The sequence below is a fragment of the Phodopus roborovskii genome, unplaced genomic scaffold (assembly GCF_943737965.1).
Source record: "Phodopus roborovskii unplaced genomic scaffold, PHOROB, whole genome shotgun sequence".
NCBI classification, from domain to species: domain Eukaryota; kingdom Metazoa; phylum Chordata; class Mammalia; order Rodentia; family Cricetidae; genus Phodopus; species Phodopus roborovskii.
In genome coordinates, this window is record NW_026126511.1 from 15,888,762 (window position 1) to 15,909,177 (window position 20,416).

The 20,416-nt window shown below is 43.0% G+C and overlaps 1 protein-coding gene across 1 annotated transcript in view; it reads right to left on the reverse strand.

Annotated features, from left to right (window-relative positions):
* The window catches only part of Slain1 (SLAIN motif family member 1), a 49,223-nt gene that overhangs the window by 20,855 nt on the left and 7,952 nt on the right, over positions 1–20,416 (reverse strand). The window contains exons 3-4 of the mRNA XM_051195256.1: positions 1,837–1,986; positions 721–870 (exon numbers count right to left, since the gene is read on the reverse strand). Of these exons, the coding sequence (XP_051051213.1) occupies positions 721–870; positions 1,837–1,986 (300 nt within the window). The remainder of the gene's footprint in view (positions 1–720; positions 871–1,836; positions 1,987–20,416) is intronic.

Consider the following 20,416-nt stretch of genomic DNA (forward strand, 5'->3'; position numbering starts at 1 on the left):
GTAAAAGGAAATTGGTGTGTTTAACTATTTCCACTATACCAGCCAGAAAAGATAATTGGAAAACAAGCTTTGCCGGGTCTGTGACATCTTATTGTGCCCTTGATATACAGTACCAATGCCTCTGAGATGCCTGATAAAGTGTTCCATTCCTAGTAGTCCCCCACAGTTACTTATCTTGGAGCATATTAATGCATTTTATCTAAATTTTTTAAAAGATTACTGTAGACTCACACAAAGCCCTAGGAAATAATACTAGCACTTCAAGGAGCTTCCAACAGTTTTTGCATATTTATGGACTAGCATAATAAGGTATCAACAGTGATATAATTCACCCATTCTATTCAGATTTTTTTCATTTACTTATTATGTACAGGTTAATATTAAGTTTCTTGTACTTTACTAGCTCCCTGCTTTTATGCCATTCAAAATACTGAACAGTTCTCTACTGTGAAAATCCTTTGTGTTAACCCTTTCAGAAGCACATCTACCACTCACCCCATCCACCAATGTCCTACATTTCTAAAGTTCTACCTTTTCAAAACGTTACACAAATGGAATCACACTGCCTGGAGTCTCTCATGATCACCCTGTTTTCACTTTTATGATTTACAGAAACAAAGAATCCAGTTGTCTGCCACTCTCTGGAAAGTGCCTGGCCCCACCCATCATCATGTGTAGTCTAAGTAGAAACCTCTTGCCCCTCGATTAAAAAGAACATACTCTCTTCTTGCAGACGAGCCATGATCTGAACATCAGTGAGGTCCTGTAACTTATATCCCATGGATATAGAATCGTCTTCCAACTCTGAAGTACTCAGCTCACTGTCAATGGACGATTGGGGACTAAGAGGGGAACCCCTGGAGGTGTAACCTAAAACAGAGGAAACATGTTATTTATAGAAACGGTAAGTATATTTGTGTTATAACTCATATGCAAGTGGCATTTTCTTGCTTACATGATGTCACAAAAAGACTGACATGTTGCCATTTAACAAATACATCTTTACATGTTCATAATTGATCAGTATGAAGTATTTATTGTCTTTTTTTTTTTAAATCCAACTTGTAGAAAGAAAAAGTATAATCACTCTGTACTGTCTACTAAAAAGTTAATGCCCAAATCTAAGGGTGTGGTGTTTGAGTATATGTGTGTGTACATATAAATATACACATTTATACTTTCAACTAATAATTAGATGAATATAACTGATTCTATATTTCACAATCAAATTTAACCTAGTGGGTAGACACAGTAGTGTCATAAATGGAAAATGTCACGCATAAAAGACACATTCATGTAAAAAACATACACTTCATAATTCAGGGCAGTGAGTAATCATGGGACTCTTGTTGAAATTCAGTGAAAAATAACAAGATAAATGAACCAAGAAGAAAAGAGCCAGATGAAAGAGTGTTGTGGTATGGACTTGCGCCAGTGCTGAGACAGACAGGCAATGGTTTGAGACTAATCTTGTGAAAATCCAATACAAACATTCGTTCTCCTGAAGCCTGGATTTAAAAAGCCAGCAGAAGACACAAACTGCTTAGAAAAATGGCATAAAGTCCTGTGACTTTGCAATCAGTAAAGAACTATCTAAACTGGCTCACACACATCCTGTCCATGTCAGGCATTTGCTAAAGAGGGTGGTCTCCCAAGCACAGCTGAGACCAAGCAGTAGATGAGGGCATGAATGTACATGCTTTCTCCCTGGAGTATACGTGTGGCATAAACTCCATGATACTAGGTCACCCTCAGGGTCCCCGTGGCAGATGATGTGAGTAGTGTTTCATGACTACGTAGCAAAGCAAGCAGCCAGTCAGGAAGTTGAAAAATTACCTGTTCTTTCGGGTGTTAGTATTGCTTTGTTGGAGGTTTTAGAGGAGCTGGGAGTGCTAATGCCATTGCTATAAGGCCTGAGTCTTGCAACAGGACTATAGGGAAAAGCCAGGGAGGCAGGTGAAGAGAAGAGGCTCCGCCATCGGCTCGCTGTCACAGAAGCAAACACAGCAGCAGTTAGCTCTACACGGGCAGGCGCTGGTGCGTCAGAGCGACGAAAGGAGACTTTTAAGGAAGGAGAACAAAGCAACTTTTCATACGTTAACTAACTTCCGTTTGTCTAAGGAAAAATGTGCAAAAAAAACGGGTCACTTATGAGTGAGTCCCCACTCACACAGCAACCGAGAAACAGCAAATCTGCCTCACTCTGACTAAAGCCAACATGCCTGTATAAGAGGGAAATTTTGATTTCTACATCAGAAACATTTCCCATTTCTGGATAAAAATTGAGTGCTCTGTGATCAGGTAAAACAAACAATACCACAAGATTACAAACAAGAATAAAAAACTTAAAAAAGTTCCTAGAAGTCTGGGAACATGACTGTTCCCAGAGCCCTAAAAATTGTTTTGTTCACTTCCAGTGCTGTTAACTTAAGAACACATTGATCGAAATGTTTCCTATAGCTGTGTCTGGAGAGATGGCTCGGCAGTTAAGAGCACCTGTTACTCTTGCAGAAAGCCTGTGTCTCCAGCAATCCCATGGTGGCTCATAGCCATTCAGAACCCCAGTTCTTGGGAAAGAGTTTCTGAACTCCATGAGCACCAGGAAAATAGATGGAACACATACTCACATGCAAGGAAAACAAAAAACAAAACAAACAAACAAAAAAAAACACTCATTAAAAAGAAAATCAATGAATCTGTTCTTTTAATTTTATATAGAAGTTTGGATTTGGATTGCAAGACAAACTCGTAGGGCCTATTGTGTTTCCACACTGGGAGAAGTGACACACACCTGTGGAAAGCTGTCCCCACTGAAACATCATGACAGCTAATTTAGATGGCAGAGTTAAGGACTACCCGTGACTGCCTTTCTCTTAACAAGAGTCTGCAGATTTTCTGCAGAGAACAAATATTGTGCGTATAATTTCTAAAGGCAGACTATCAGATTAATATTGTAATACTATTTTGATATGAAATGAAAGTCATAAAGAAACACATAACATATCCTAATTGGTTTCTTTCCCTCAAAATTACCTCCTCCCTGTTAATTTTAAGTGCATGAAGGCTTTAGTGAGTCTCAGGCATGCCCGAGTCCTCAGAGCAGGCAAACCACTAAGGCGGTCAAACTGGACTTTCCCCGGAGGCAATCGCTTAGACACTGCAAGCAGGAGGGAGAGACAGTCAGTCAAATATCGGAGAAAGTGGAAAGAAACTCTGAAAAGCATTCCCAGGGTCTCCCTCAGGCGACAACCAATGAGCACCCACTCAGCCACTGCTAAAGAGCGCTCAAAATGGCCCCATGGGATGGGAGAAAACGGCGGATGTGGACAGTCAAGCAAACCGTGAGCGGTAAAACCAGGACTCTGCAGATCCTTGAAAATCCCACCAAGGCCGTTAATAAGAGCAGACTCGTCTCCCTTCAGTCCGGAGTCTTTACATATGTGTACTGCTTCGATTATGTATTTATTTCCTATATTGGTTAAAAAAAGAAAAAAGAAAAAAAAGCCAACAAAGCAGCTATGTCCACAATAACATTCAGAATCCTCCGGTTGCCAGAGAGATGGCGTCGTGAGGTCCTGATCCTAACTGACACGGGTCCTGCGTGTCCCTTATTCAACCTGAGTGTCTGCGTCTTAGCAGTTCTCACTCTTGAGCCAGAGCACACACGGACCCTAAGTACCTTGGCTGTGACTTGATGCCCAATATACGGCAAAACTGCAGTGAATATGTGCCGCACACACTAGGTAGCTGTCCTTACATCTTCAGTCTCTATTACGGGGTTCCTGCCATTACAAATTCTATATTGAAAACACAAAGTCAATAGTCCTTTGTGACTGCTAACTTGCTTAACAGACAATGGTATTTTATGTGAGTATGACTGCTCGCCAGGAAAATTACAATGACTTTGTGTTCTCACCCACAGATGCGGGGGGACAACACATCACAAGTAAACAGCACTTGCTATTCTGCACAATAAAACTACAGTGACCCAGCTTCCCTGCACAATGGCACAGTTAGTGTGGCTATGACAGCAAGCTCCCAGCTAAGAACACACATAGTATCTATTACAAGAAAGAACATTCTATATTGTCCTTCGGCAAGCAGTTGGCGTCTGGAGAGAGGGAGTAGAATTATTGTAGAGGCAACCTCAGGAAACAGCTCTCTTAGTGCCCAAGGCTGTGGGGAGGATAGGGAAAGGGACCAAGAGGCAGACAGAAGGGCCATTTCCTCCCCATTGCTCTCTGCAGAGCTAAAGAACCGCAACAGACAACTCTAATAAATAACTAAACAAAACGGGGCATTTAAAGGGGCGGTTCGTGTCTCTATCCCATTAATTTTTCTGACTTGTTTACTCTGGGATTTGTTTTTGTTTGTTCTTTTGAGACAGCACATACTGGCCACACACTGTGTAGCTGAGGCTGGCCTTGAACTAACTCCTGGGCCTGCCTGTATGGCAAGGGGCTGGGATTACAGATGTCTGCCACCATACCCAGGAGCACAGCTCACTGCCTTACTATGGACATGTTAATGTGCTGCATACTAAGATGCCCAAAATGACCCCTAGAGGAGAAAGACAATCTTACCTCTACAATTTTCCTTTACTCCTTCCTACTCTAAGCAAAGACTTAGCTGTGAGGAAAAATGGGGAGGACACGGGTTGTGCTGTTCATTTAACTTAAACCCTTTGGGGGGGAAAGGGCAACGTGCTCAGTCCTCTGTTCATTTTCTGCACATCTTCAAAGTTTTCGAACGTAAGTGGATATTTGTGAAATTATTTTTATACCTTATTGTACATAACTGTAAGGGAAAAGCCTAGGTAGGCCCTCCAGCAATGGTGCCAGGGTAATCACAGGACGACAGTGGACAGCTGTCGCTTTCAGAAAGAACTTACAGGGTTTTAATCCCACGACCACCACCACCTCCCAACAATTACTGCGTGGACGAGAGAGAAGTTCCCAGCACTCAGCTTTGCTCAAACACACAAGTAGTACAGAGAATATTCAGATTTTACTGAATGTATGTCTGTGCACGTTATCGAAATCAAACTGAAGAATGAATGTGGCCTAATTCACATGAAAGAAAAAGCTGATCTAATTAAAATGTCATCGATAACCCTCAAGAGGTCAGTTCTACAGTGAACTGGGGTTCAAAAACCAAGAAATCCAAGGCTGGAGAGAAAGTGCAGGAGCTGCTCTTCCTGAGGGCCTGAGCCTGACTGACAGCACCCACGCCAGGGACCCAGCCACCCCAACTCCAGCTCTGCATGGCATATAACTACCCCCACTCTACACGTGAACAACAAAGTAAGGAAAACAAATAATGCTGTCAAATATTCTCTAGACAACTATTTTCATCCCTCTACTAATGTGGAGATAAAGCTCTCTAGAAGCTTCTACAACATTTGGGAACTGAGTAGAAGATAGCACACTCTAATAATGCTAAACATGGTAAACCGACTAATATCTATTGACTTTAAAACTACCTTACCACTCCTAGTTTGACAGCTACACCATTTTATCCAATTCCTTAAACTTCAAATAACAGTACTCAACGTATGTCTTTGAAGACAAAGGTGAGTAGAACAAGACATTAAGTCAGCTGTGGTTCAGTGAAAAAGAAAATGCCTGTAGAATATTTCCCCTGTACTCATAAACAACTACTGAACTTAATTGGTATTAATCTTGTGACTCACAGCTAATGATTGTTATATTACTAATGGTGAGAACATGTGGCTGTAGAAATTAGCTACACAGGGATCTCTGTCTAACTATGAAGACTTCTGGGTTGCAAAGCTAAAATGAAAACATAAGCCAGTAAAGCACACAAAAGGGCAAGGCAGCTTCCTCAATCCAGAAAAGTCAACATCTTCTAAACTCTGGACAAGTTCAGAGCTTCAACCCAGTTAGAAGGATACACACACACACACACACACACACACACACACACACACACACACCAGAGCAGTTTAATCAGGTGAGAAGCCCTGAGGACAGAGCTTTGTTCTTCCCAAGGGCGCCGCACAGTACTTCCCTCCTCTGTGAGGCTAGCCTGATAGACATGCCCTTTCCACCTTCTCACTACACTAACACTGCAGCATGCAGACAACGCCTAATGCAGCTCCTATTCACCCCTCAGAGACAGCAAGTGCCCTAGAGTCAGGCTCACTCCAGAAGGTAGGATCATGCTTTGTAAATAGAGACATTCCAGAGCAGCCCAGGGGCGGCTCTTCAGACTTTGAACTTCTCACACAGTTTCATTTTTCTAAGAAAGTCGTGGTCTTCTGTCTTTTGCTCATAGCCCTTCTTCTCAAATAGCTGTATGTATGATCACTGTCATTTCCTGTGGTTTTGCCTTGCGGAGCTGGCCAACAGTCATGTCAGTCTTTATAAGCAGAGTCCTGTGTGAGGGAGGGGGAGAGGGAGGGAGCCTGCAAAATACAGACCATTAATACTTATAAGACACATTCAGAGTCATTCAGCATTTTCCAAAAGATACAGAAACCAACAGAAGCCAACACAGGTCAGTTTCTAGCGGCTGCTGGATCTTTCTCATAAAAATCACTTCAGACTCTTCCTGCTCCACACTCCCTGCTCAAGCTGGGAAAGATGCTTGGCCCTACGTTCCCGCCTGCTTTTGAAAAGTCATTTCTCCCTCCACTTGTGTGGGCACCCACTATCTCATGGACACTGAAATGAGTAAAATATGGGGGATGTTCACCCCTCCTCCCATTCTTACTCCTAAATAGCGGCTATTACAGGAGAGAGGCGTGGCTATTACAGGAGAGGGGCGTGGCTATTACAGGAGAGGGGCGTGGCTATTACAGGAGAGGGGCGTGGCTATTACAGGAGAGGGGCGTGGCTATTACAGGAGAGGGGCGTGGCTATTACAGGAGAGGGGCGTGGCTATTACAGGAGAGGGGCGTGGCTATTACAGGAGAGGGGCGTGGCTATTACAGGAGAGGGGCGTGGCTATTACAGGAGAGGGGCGTGGCTATTACAGGAGAGGGGCGTGGCTATTACAGGAGAGAGGCGTGGCTATTACAGGAGAGGGGCGTGGCTATTACAGGAGAGGGGCGTGGCTATTACAGGAGAGGGGCGTGGCTATTACAGGAGAGGGGCGTGGCTATTACAGGAGAGAGGCGTGGCTATTACAGGAGAGAGGCGTGCAAGCAGGGACAAAGCAACACAGGAAGCTGGGTGATGCTCAGTGAGTAGTATGCCCAGAACAAAGTCCCGACACTGAGGAGCGTTCCGACAGAGGATGTGACTTTAAGAGGCCATGGCAGGGGCGGAATCTTTGTGTGTCAAAGTGCCATTCAAGAACGAGAAAGCACCAGCAAACGTGCAGAGGGGAGAAAGAAGTATCCAGCCTGGAGTGACAAATGTTTATGCCAGGGCCAAGGGTACGTGAGATGAGCTGGGCCTAAATAAAGGCACTGACTGCTAGGATTGGGGATGGTGTCTCATACACTCTATGTGCCTTACAGTAAGACGACTCTGGAAAGGAAACAGCTTCAACGGATTGTAGACGATAGCGGTACAGATGGACGAAATGAGGACGCATAGACTACTGACTGGAGGAACAACTAAAGAGGCTTCCCCAGCAGATTTAGACAGACTTAGTCCTCACTAATGCATGCTCAGAGCACCTGGTCAGAATGGGTGCAATGAGGTGTGTCTGAGATGAGGTGGAGACATTTACTACCCAGTGGATTTGGGAGTGGAGCAAGGAAGGAAACCGTCACATCAACCACTGAAACAAAGAACACGAGAGAGGCATGCCCAAGTCGAAGACCACGCTGAGTTGAACTGAGATGGCCACTGGACAGGCCCACGTGTTGGTGCCCAGTACCGAGCTAGAATTCAGGAAAGGACAGAAGACAGGTACAGGACAGTCCAGCAAGCAGGTGCGGGGTAAAGGAGAAACCATAGCCAAGAATGAACTCACGGGAGAAGAGTGGCATGGGGAAAGACCAGGGATGTAAGGGAAGAACAATGAATATATATGAAGACAAGATGGTGGCCTATAATCCAAGAACTTGAGAGGCTACGGCAGAAGGATTATCCCCAGTTCCAGTCCATCCTGGGCTACAGAGCGAAGGGGGAGGGTTAGAGAGTAGATATATGGAGAACAAGTCCAGGAAACCAAGAAATGTCATCTTGAAGGATGCAAGGGGCTTGAAGCAAAGATAGGTATAAGATAAAAAGACACAAAAGGCTAGTCAAGAATGGTGATGTGGGAGCTATTGGTTTTTTCTTTAATGTCACAGAGGAGTCCTGTAGAAGAGGACCATGAAAAAGGCTACCAGCCTGGGCAACTCCGACCCTAGTGAATACAAATTACAGAGAAAGACGGAGAAATTAGTGCTAACAGATCCAACAGATGGGAGATGAAGAATAGAATCTTTAAAGAGAGCATGGCTACAAAAGGAAGGAGAAATGTGGTTTGGGCTATGAGAAGCTAAGGAAACAGGGAAAAGAGGACAGTGTTTCAGAGTAAAAACATCAGTGTGTTCACAGAATGGAATGGACCAGCGGGCCTTGCATAGCTAAGCAAGTACAACACCGCTGATTATACCCTTAACCTTTAGTAACAGTCTGGAATAGCCACCACAGAAAATAAGAGAAACGGCTAACCACACAGAGAAGCTCTAGAAAAAGGAAAAAATCACACACAAAAGGAGTAGATGGCAAAAAGTCAAATTCAGGGCTGAAAACAAGTACAATAGAAACAAAAGAAAAACTACAGAGAATCAATAAAACAAAGGGTTGGTTCTTTGAGAAAACAAAACAAACTAACCAACCAACAAACAAAACAAGATAGACAAACCTTTCTGCACAATAACTAAAAGGCAGAAAAAGAATATCTAAATTAACAAAGCCAGAAATCAAAGGGGGGTATGGCAACAAATACCAAGGGAATCCAGAGAATCATGAGGACATATTTTAAAATCCTGTATTCTACCAAATTCAAAAACCTAAAGACATGAGTAATTTTCTCCATACATATCACTTACCAAACTGAAATCAAGATCAGATAACATAAAGGATACATCATCCCATCACAGAGACACTTGTTTACTGATGCTAGAAACTGAAAAGGACCTAGATGTCCCTCAACCGAAGAATGGATAAAGAAAATGTGGTACATTTACACAATGATGTATAACTCAGCCATCAAAAAAAAAAAAAATGTCGTAAAATTTGCAGGCAAATAGAAGTAAAAAAATAAATCATTCTGAATGAGGTATCCCAGACCAAGAGAGAAAAATATGGTATGTATTCACTTATATGTGCATATTAGCTGTGAAGCCAATGATTACCAAGGTACAATTCATACAACTACAGAGGTTAGGTTTAAAGGACTGGAGAGAGCAGATGGATCTTGCTAGGAGAGGGAAATGGGATAGGAAGATACGAATGGTGAGGCTGAAAAGGGGAGGAATGTGGGGAAAGAAAGACGGCTAACATTAGCAGGAGTCTGAGGGGTAGTCTGGAAACCTAGTGTAAGCTCCCTGTGCTGGTTACCATTACGTCAACTTGACACACGCTTCTGAGGGAAAGGAGCCTCAGTTGAGAAAATACCTCTGGAGTGAGATATCCACCCCGCCCGCATGAGCCCATTGGGGTGGGGACAGGTGTGGGCATGACCTGGGGGAACTAGGTCTGGGGTTAGAGACCCCAGCACTCTGTTTCCTGGTTGGAGATAAATAGCCTTCAGAGGCATCCCTGGGACGGGAACCTGCTGGTGCTCATTGTTTCTGTTGTAAGTGATTTTGCCCTGAATGAACACCTATCAGCCAGCCTATTTGCTTTCCCAGATTCTTATTTATCCACGATATACCGCCACAAGATCAGACTGCAGGCAAGCCTGTAGGGCATATTCCCAATTAGTGATTGATGTGGGAGGGCTCAGTCCAATGTGGGTAGAGCTGCCCCTAGGCTGGTCGTCCTGGGTTCTATAGGAAAGCAGGCCATGAAAGACAGTAAAGAGCACCTTTCCATGGCCTCTGCATCAGCTCCTGCCTCCAGGTTCCTGTCTTATTTGAGTTCCCATCCTGGCTTCCTTCAATGGCAGACCACAATGTGTTAGAGTAAGACAAATCCTTTCCTCCCAAACTTTTTGGTCACAGAGATGCATCCCAGCAACAGAAATCCAAACTAAGACACTCCCTTAAATATCTACACCAATGAAGGCAATCTAAATGAAACCACCTAATAATGGGGGAGACAGAGTCCCAACTGGCCATCTCTTGTCATGAAATGAAGCTTCAAATGCTGTGATTGGGTTACAACTAATTGAGTCACTGACCACAGGGAACCCCCAATGGGAAATCTCCAAACAAGCAGACTATTGGATACGCTGCTCTCTACCAACTGATAGCAAGGCCACATTGCAGAAGACAACCCCTAGGCAACATTGAACACAGACATTAAGTCTATGCTATGTTCCAGTGTCTTTGGTATAAGACAGTATTCTACCAGCTATCAAAACAGAAACATAACCACCAAGGCCAACCACCAACCCTTTATCCACATGGTTGTGTCCTACCTGCAAAATTCACTACGGTAATAGTGGCACAAAGCTTGTGTAAGTAGCCAGCCAGTAACTGATTAGACTTAAGGCCCACTCCACCAGATAGAACCCATACCCAATACTGTGTGAGTAACCAAGAACCAGAGAATAGACAGCTCAGAGACCTAGGGAAAGAACCAAATAATACTGGTATAAAAACGAAAAAAAAATGTAGTGACGAAATGACTCTTAATGACATTCTTGTATACCCATAGATCCAGGCCATGTTCAGCCATCATCAGAGAAGCTTCTTCTGAAGCAAATGGTAACAAACACCCGCAGTTAGACAATATGCAGAGCTTAAAAGACCTTAAAAACACTCAGCCCTAAATGAGATGTCTCCGATCAAATCCCTCTCTCAGAGCTCAGGGAACCGTGCAGAAGAGGTAGAAAGTGTAAAAGCCAGAGGGGATGAAGGACACCAAGAAAACAAGGCCGTCTAAATCAACCGAGCAAAGCGATCGGAACTCAGCTGAACAGCGTACACAGGGCCGGCATGGATCTGCACCAGGTCCTTTTTGCTCGCCTTCCAGTTTAGAGGTCTTAGGGGATTCCTGAATGTGTGAACGAGTGGACCTCATTCTTGTGCCTTCTCCTAGGTTCTTGTCCTTCTGTTGTTTTGTCCAACTTAAGTGATAGTTTTTACTTATATCTTAAAAAATGAATGAATGAATGAATGAATGAATGAATGAATGAATACCTAGCCACTGGGGTAAAAGGTTAACAACTGAACTGTCACCTTCTGGAAGAGGGAAAAAATCAGTTTTCTCCAATAGAGAGACACTCATTTTATCAACCATTCCACGGCAAGCCTCATGTTCAGGAGTAGCTGACCAACAACAACATAACTCCAAAGTTATTTTGTGTGCTTTCTTTGGATTACAATTTGATTGTTTATTTCTTTTTTGGGTGGTGGGAATTTTGTTATTATATCAGGTTTTTGTCCCTTTTTTTTTTTTTTTTTTTTTTTTTTTGAGAATTTAAGTTGAGTGAGAGGGAGGTGAAGATCTAGAAGGACTGGAAGTGAGGAGAGGATGATCAAACATTTCAATTTAAATTTAGTTTTGTTTCATTTGTTTTTTGAGACAGAGTTTCTGTGTATTGTTTTGGAACCTGCCCTGAACTAGTTCTGTAGACCAAGCTGGCCTCAAACTCAGAGATCCGCCTGCCTTTGCATCCCAAGTGCTGGGATTAAAGGCGTGTGCTACCAGTGCCCAGCTTAAAATATTGTTTTAAACAATAAAAATAATAGAAAAACAATTAGGGCTGGTGAAAAGAGAAAACAAAAACAAAAAGGTGTTCTGATTCAGGGGCTCTCCACACAGCCCAAACTCCTCTCAGATTCATGATGTAGCTCAAGCTGGCCTTGAATTCAAATCCTCCCACTCCAGCCTCCATGTGCTGAAATTAGACACATACAGCACCACACCCAGCTAGAATTCTTTACTACATTTTCCCATAACATATTGTGATAAAGATCAACAAAGGACTAAATGGACACAGAAATAGAATCTGGACACCTGAGTTCCAGCTCCATCTTGCCATGGGCTAGACTTGAGCAAACTACATCAGTATCCGCAAGCTAATGTGATCTTGTTTGGGGTGGGGGAGGGAGAACAAGTTTGTAGGATGGTGATAAGACCATGGTGTACAGTACGGAAGTGGACCATGCATATTATCACACTATAACGCAGTTCATAAACAGAAAGATAGAGTTGTAACAGTATCTTCTGGGGAAAACGTTCTAAAAAGTAGGTGAAGAAAGAACCTCTAGGAATTTTCCCTTTTCCCTTCTTTGTGAGTTAAATGTAGAGCCTTCTTAAACTGGTAAGTTATCCAGGCAATGTCATAGATGTTTTGGTTTCTTCAGATGTTTACACATCAGAAACAAAGTACTGAACTGTGTGTGAGCCACCAGAAGTTTGCAGTCAAACACGTATTGGCTCAAAATCTACCTTAGGGAAATGGTGACAGTTTGAATAAAAATGTCCACCACAGGCTCATATATTCGAAGGCTTAGTCATCAGGGAAGGGCACTACTTGAGAAGGACTGGGGGTATGCATCAGTGGGAGAGGGCTTTGAGGTTTCCAAAGGCCGAGCCAGTCCCCCGGGCTCTCTCTGTGCTGACTTGGGATCCAGATGTAGAGCTCTCGGCTCCTCCAGTACCATATCTGCCTATATGCCACGAGGCTGCCCGCCATGACGACAATGAACTAAACCTCTGAAACTGTAAGCATGCCTAATTAGGTGCTTTCCTTCATGAGAGTTGCCATAGTCACAGTATCTCTTCACAGCAATAGAACTAAGACAGAAACCAGTGCTCTAGACACCATATTTTAATGAAAGATAATTTCCTCAAAAACCACAGGGTCCCCAAGTGAGTCCAACAATGTTGTTCATTGTCACAATCCTGAGAGGGAAAGGAAAGCAAGGCCAGGGTTATACATGTCCTGCCTAACAAGAAGCTGGGCCTCCACTCAAGCCACACAGAGGAGACCAGCCACATGGCCTTTACTGCCAGTGGGAACCTCATCTGAGAACAGTAAGGCACAAGTATTATTATTATTACCTCTTTCAATACTTACAGATACTATCATCTCTTTTAACACTTTTTATTATGCCACAATTGCCAAAACATCTATTCAGATCATAGTATTTTGATCTACACCCCAAAACCACTGGACAGAAGTCTTTCCATATGATCCCCTCCAGGACAAAGGCCCTTAGTGACCATGCTGTTTCTTTACAAGCCTTCAGAAATGCTCACAGACATACTGAAAATATCTGACAATAAAATAACTTTAACACCAGGGAGAAGGTTGTATTCTCTCAATTTCACTCTTGTAAACTGAAGGAGAAAACAAAAACAAAACAGGGTCTTCAGTATGTGTCTTCATTCAGCTGGCTCCTCTCTACGCAAGCCCCCTGGAGGGGCAGCATCCCCTCTGCAGCCTATCTGATCCACTCTTCCCTGGCAACCCTGAGTAGCCTGGTTTCCTCACCGCACCCCATGACCTGATAAACATGGGAACAGGAAGGTGTAGAAAGCGCCCCTGCTGCTTTGAGACAGAAGTCCATGGGGCTTTTCCTAACATTCACAAGGTGGAAGAGGACACAGGTGTAAGGTGTCTGTCAATCCTGTGTTGGAAGAACATCCACAGCCTGGCAGCCGCTCGATGTCTTGTTTGATTTTATTTCACCTTCACCTTAAAAAGAACAAGAAAGTGTGTCGCCTCCTAACACAAGTCTGAAAACACCCTGTGGCTTTCCTGGTCAGCTCTACCCCTCCTTTCCTTCCAACTCCTAAGGGCTTCCCAACCATCTTAGGGATCCTTACCTGCTCTAAAGCCCAGCATAATCCCAGATTTGTTTACAACCACTTATTTCAGGAGCTTTCTCTGTCTCCTACGGCCAGGCTAACCGTCCGCCCTGGCCTGGGTTTCTAGGGTCAGCTGCTGAAGACCTCACGGGTTCTCACATCTCTTCTGGCAGGCCACACCCTCGGGAAAGCCATCCCTGATCCTGAGGTCAAGGTTTTCTGTTAGCCTCACTGTTAAATTCCATTCATTTTATTGACCAGGGTACAGGGGGAGGTCACGGGCCACGGTGCACCATGTGGAGGTCAGGGGAAAACTCCTGAGGACAGGTTCTCTCTTCACCACCCGAGTCCAGACACGGAACTTAAGTTCCCACCTTTCCCACCTACACCATCTCATTGGCTCTTCTATTCATAATGTTCTGAGGAGGGAAGAAATACAACAAGAGCCGGTACCTGCATCATCTGTCCCCAGAATGAGTTTGGCAAGTCCAAACACCAGGCCCTGAGCTTCTCTTCCTATCAGCATGTAGCACCACACCTGCAGCTGATAGTATTCTAACCAGCTCCCAAGTCTGCATTTCCTAAAGGAGATCCTAGAGTTCCTACATGTAACTGTACATGTCAGAAGCCCCAGAATTAGGCAAGACTAAACACCACAACTGATCTCATCTTTATAGAGTCAACTTTACCCATCACCAGTGGTATAAATAGTAAAACCATGTGGGGACTTGGACACAGGAATCACTCATGCAGCACAAGCTTAGTACACACCAGACCTAGGTTCAACCTCTAATACGCACACGCATGCATGCACGCACGCACACTCGCTGCTTTGGGGGAACTACTGCATTTTTTCCTTTACAAGTAATAAAATAAAAGATCAATAATACACTGCAACAACTACTTCTCACTTTCATGAGTTTCTGGTTATTTTAATAACTATCTTTCTAGTCTTTGTGGAAATGAACAAAATACATACCACATAAGCACACATATAATTGGCAAAAGAGAAAGAAAGAAGGGTTGCCTAAGGCTATTTGGCAAACACATCCAGGTTGCTGGATATAATGGACTGAAGTGGAGGATTGAATAGGAGCCCAGTCTTTTAGGTATTTGTAACTAACTGTCCTAAATCACCCAAACCGACACATAAGCATGGAGGATATTTCAAACTTAACAGCAAAGCAAGCACATGATGGAACCCCACAGCTGTGGCAATGTGTCTTTAATTTTCAGAACACAGAAATATGCAAATAGCAGGAGACCCTTCTCTGCACAAAATACTTAGCATGACTCCAAATTTATTTTTTTCCAACAAGAAAGAATCTTTTAGGGAAGCTTACCTAAAATGAACTCGTATTTGCTAAGTTTCAATTTGGTGTTCCAAAAGCGACACAGCACCTCAAGAGTTGAAACATGAGCTGGCAAGGATAGCATCTTGGACCATGCAAGGAGACACTGGAGAGGTTCCAGGCGACAGATACCTGATAAGCTCCTAATGGCTCTGTTCAATCTGTGTGGGTTTTACGAATGAAAAGGCCACCTTCAGATCACTGGGTCACATCAAGTGCTCTTTGTGGTCTGACTAAACTCAGCATCTAACAACTGAGAAAAGAGTTGGGGGCAAGCATCACACAAAGATACAAGAAAAAAAGCCCAACAGAGGCCAAGGGTCTATACACTTCTCAGCACACGACCCTAAAGGAAAGGAGATGTGGCCACAACAAAACACACCCACGGCCAGTCACTATGAGGATTGCTATCTGTGAAAATGACACTCACACACGCAAATGTGACCTGTCCTGGTTCAGCTGGACATCCGAGCACCTTAAGTCGGGTAAGCTTCTATTAACTGGACCCAAATTAAGTGAGCCACATATTGGGCACTTCAAGTTACTTAGATAAGCTTTTTCATCATTATATGGTTAATATCCCAGTCTCATGACATGGATTTACCGAAACCTCTACATTATTATTCCAATTCTGGCTATCAAGTGAGTTGACCCTACCTAGCAAAGTTCCCTGTGGTTCTGTTATTTGCATTTCAAAAGGGTAGAAGACTAAAAGACAAGACTTGCAGAAACTGGTTGAGTATCCTTATCTGGAATGCATAGAACCTGAATTTTTTTTTTTTTTTAATTCATGGTCTTAGTGATAGGAAGGACCCAAGTCTAAACACAAAATTCATTTCATAAATACTTTGTACATAGACTAAAGGTGGTTATATACAGTATTTTTGAAAAATTTTGTGGGATGAAATAAAATTCATAGCATGAAATTTTCTACTTGTAACTATTTTCTTTTCCTTTCAAAAAACTCCCCCCAATTTTAGAGCACTTTATAACCACTTTCAAGTTAGGGATGCCTAGCTTGTACTTATAGTTCCTAGAAGAATCAAGACGGGAAAGAACAGGCTAAGGAAGGTTTGTGAATTTCCTATGTTTAAATAAACTATCCTTTAAAAACACTTCAGGTCAAGATCCCTACCTCAAATAGCCATCTTTATTTGTAAAATACACAGATCCCACCCCCCCCCCCAGGAAGGAAATGACATATCTATGAAGTACAAATAACCAAACAGAAAGGAACCCATTGTGTTGGGCTGAAGTCCTGAAAAATGAAGATTTGCACAGTAGAAACGTCTGTGTGTTCATATGACTTCATAGTTTTCAAAGTTAATGTACATTCAATGAACTCTTTCTACTAGTCCAGTGACACCTTTCGATGTTCCTTCCTACCATGTGAGACACTGGAAACTCAGTTGAGTAAGACCGAGGCACTGAGGACTCTTGAGTCTAGTCACTAGTTAAAATTCCTCCTGCCATACTCATCCATTCAGTAATTAGCATTCAACGCCTACTAAGCAATAGCAGCTACTCTATTAAGTGAGTAGACTACAGCAGTGAGCAAAACAGATTTAAACCTAAACCATGGAGCTAACATTTAATGAGCACCACCATATGACTAGTGGGCTTTTGTCTTGATTAGTAGGGTGTCACTGACAACACCAAATGTTCAATGAGAACTGTTTCTTCTGTGCATCTAGTCAACTAGAAAAGCAAGAGTCAACACAAACATGCCAAAGGTTGTATTAAGCATTGGTAATCCAAGAGAAAACCAAGTTACAGATCCTTTGTCTACTCAGAAAAGACATGTATTTTAAAATGAACAAAACAGGGAACAAACATTTCTCAGCCCATCTTCAAACCAGGGAATCAAGAACAGAATTTCCCTGAGACCATAGTGTGATCAGTGCCTAGAGAAAAAACAAATATACATCAGTCTAGGCTTTATCATAATAGGCTAGAGATTTAGAGATGCTAAGATAGCAATTATTTTACTTTCAACATTATTTCAACAAAATTAAAGTCAAGGGTGCACTGTCAGAAGCATGCTTGGCAGCTTCAAGAAGTTAGGATCTGAAGGAACCCAGGAGCAGTAACCCTGAAGAGAACCTGGAAGGAAGGCAGCCAAATGAGCCGAGAGAAACCATGCAGGAGACAGGTGTGCAGCGGGGCCTGCAGGCTCAGCATGGACGGTTGCAGCACAGGGCCAGTTCAAGGACAACTTGGTTAGGTAGTGAATTCCAGGTCAACACAAACAGAACATGTCTCAAAAAGGGAAAACACCAAGAGAGTGCGGACAGATCACCACAAACCCTTCTGGAGATACATCCCTGGGGTGGTTAGCATCCCTGGGGTGGTTTACGCATTAGCAAGACAGCTACCCCAGGGGTATGGGGCAAAGGAGCACACACAGAGGAAAGACAAGAGAGGCCTGCACATTAGATACCCTCAGGCACCTCGTGGCCATGCTCTCCCCACACGTCCTGATGAAGTTTTAAGGACTTTTCTTCCCAAAAGCATCAAGGTCAAGAACAAGAAGATACCTTATCTAGAATGTTTGCTCTCTGAGAAGCAGTGCCTTATTGGTAATGACAGGATAGCAGGAAAAAGAGATACAAAAGCCTTTGTCTGTGATAGACATGATACAATTGCCTTTGCAAACCACACTAGTCTCAAAGTACTCCCTGACACCTGTCATTTAAAATAAAACCCACACAAACACAAAAAGAAAATGGCTGCTTTAGAGCTACTGAAAGTCTAAGATATGGAGAGCTCACATAATTCCAGTGTTTGCACCGTGAGGGACACAGAGCCATGCCATAATTTCTCATTTCTGATGCTATCACTGACCGGAAAGGAAAAAAAAGAAAGTGCCTTACTTAGAAGCCAATAATTTTTCAAGAGGAAAGATTAAGTAGAAATCCCTAATTTTCTTACAAAACCATGTCAGGGCTTTCAACTCACAGGGAAGACTAGGGGCGAAGGAATCCAACTAGAGGTCACAGCATCTTAAAAACTGACACAGACTAAGTGGCAGCTTTGATTCCAGAATGTCTTCATGAGCCCACAGCGAGGGGAATTGTGAAGGAGCTGGAAGGGTCTGGAGTACAAGGTACACAGTGGCTAGGAAGTTCTGTGCCGAAACACAGGAAAACACTCAGATCCTCCAACTCCCTCCCAGCCCAGGCTACTCATGTTCCTTTAATTTTAACAGAAACATTTAAAATCTGAAAAGAAACTCATTAGGTTCCAAACACAAACAAGGACACCTTATAAAAGAGAGGGAGAGACTATGGGACCCGACACATGGGAAGTACTTAAACACATACAACAACTTGCAAGAGGAGTCATTAAAATGCCCAAGAAAAATATAAAAAGAAAACCAAGCCTATTATAAATCACACAGAAATCTCTGACATAAATCTAGGGATCGAATATCCAGCCATCAGGAGGACCCACAACAAATAGAGAAAATGGGAGGGGACAGGGAGCTTATAAAGAAATAAGGCAAGAAATGTTTGTGCAGCTACAGTTTCCAGACTTAAAGTGACACTGAATGAGCAAAACCAAGATATTAATGAATAAATTCAACATGCACCAAATACAGGCTAATATCATGAAACACCCATGGTCCTTTAAGCGGCAGGAATATAAGTAATAAGTAGGAAAGAAGGCCAGCATTCATGTGACTCCAGCAGCGGCCCTGAAGATGACACAAATGGACGGAGCCTTTAAGTCCTCTAGGAAACACCTAACTACAGACTCCACGAGCAGCCCAGCAGCTGGGTAGTGACCAGACCATGGCATTTCCAGTTGCCTGAGGTCTCGAACTTCCCTCCCGCCAACTCTCTTGCCTTTTCTCCAGAGGGGAGACTGGAAGAAGGGCCTTACATCTGAGGAGAAGCTGGGAGAGTTCTAGAATAAAGCTGAGCAGACACTCCACCACGATGGCTGTTGAAGGCAACAGAGAGAGAGAGACCTGGTGCTAAAGAATGGAACGGGCTCAGGGTCTACCCGGAGAGCCTGAAATAAACTAATGGCACAGACTAAGGAAACCAGCTAAGCATCTTTAGCGACCAATTAAAAAACAAGGAGGGATAGAAAATATGAAATATTGCAATGCCTAGAAGCCAGCATTCCTATCATAAAAACATTCATGTATCCTGTAATCGATAAAAAGCCAGATTGGGAAGCTATGGTTGAAAAACAACCTTACAATCCAAAGTCTGCGAGAGACAGGATGTGTGTGTAACAACGTAGTAGTCATGAATTTGAGGAGGAATAGGGGAAGACAGAAGGAGTTGGGGAGAAAGAGGAAGCAGGTGGGGATAATGTAAATCAGTATCCACATATGAATTCTCAAAAAAAAAAAAAAAGTTCTTTTAATGATCATGTAACTCAGCAGCCATCTAATAAATGAATTTTAAAAAGCCTGAACATAAAAACAGCTTCTGTTAAACAGTGCATCTGGGAAATAAACAGGTAAAATATGAAGCTTTTTAAAAATACTCTATGATTAATGTTTTTCAAGCTGAAGAGATTTTGTGAAGTACATGGTCGCTTTACAATGACCATCCGGTAAACAAACTATGGTTTGCACAGTGCAGATGTGCACGCCGATGACACGCCACCTCACCCTATGTCTGCAGCCCAAGTCGGCGAGTTATCTTATATTGGGACTACAGATCTTTGAAACAAAGGCATTTGGACTCACGGCAAAAGTTTCGATTTAGTCGGGTACTGATTTTGGTTCTGAAGATTTAGTTCTCTACCTAAAATGCTTCCTATAAAATTCAAGTATACTAAAGCACAAATAAAAATACACCATTTCACTGCATGCCCTTGTGACTTCACATCGGCCAACAAAAGCAAAATAGATACAAAAAAGTAATAATAATGAGATTTACATTAAATTTACTAAAAGTTTCTTCTCTTAAAACTCAACCCTGTAATCCAACTTGTGTGGCAGCCAGCTGAAGCTGGAGCTGACACTGTGGCCATGGTTCCCCTCCCCGCCAGCTGCCTTCTGTCCCATGATTCTCTCAGCCAAGAACCATTCTTACATTTAAGAGGAGGATGCCTCATGAGAGAAAAACGCTTCAAATGCAGATCTGTGTCCAAAAATGAAGTGTCATTGGGACAGCTCTGTTCACTTAACTGTAAATCTACAGCTGC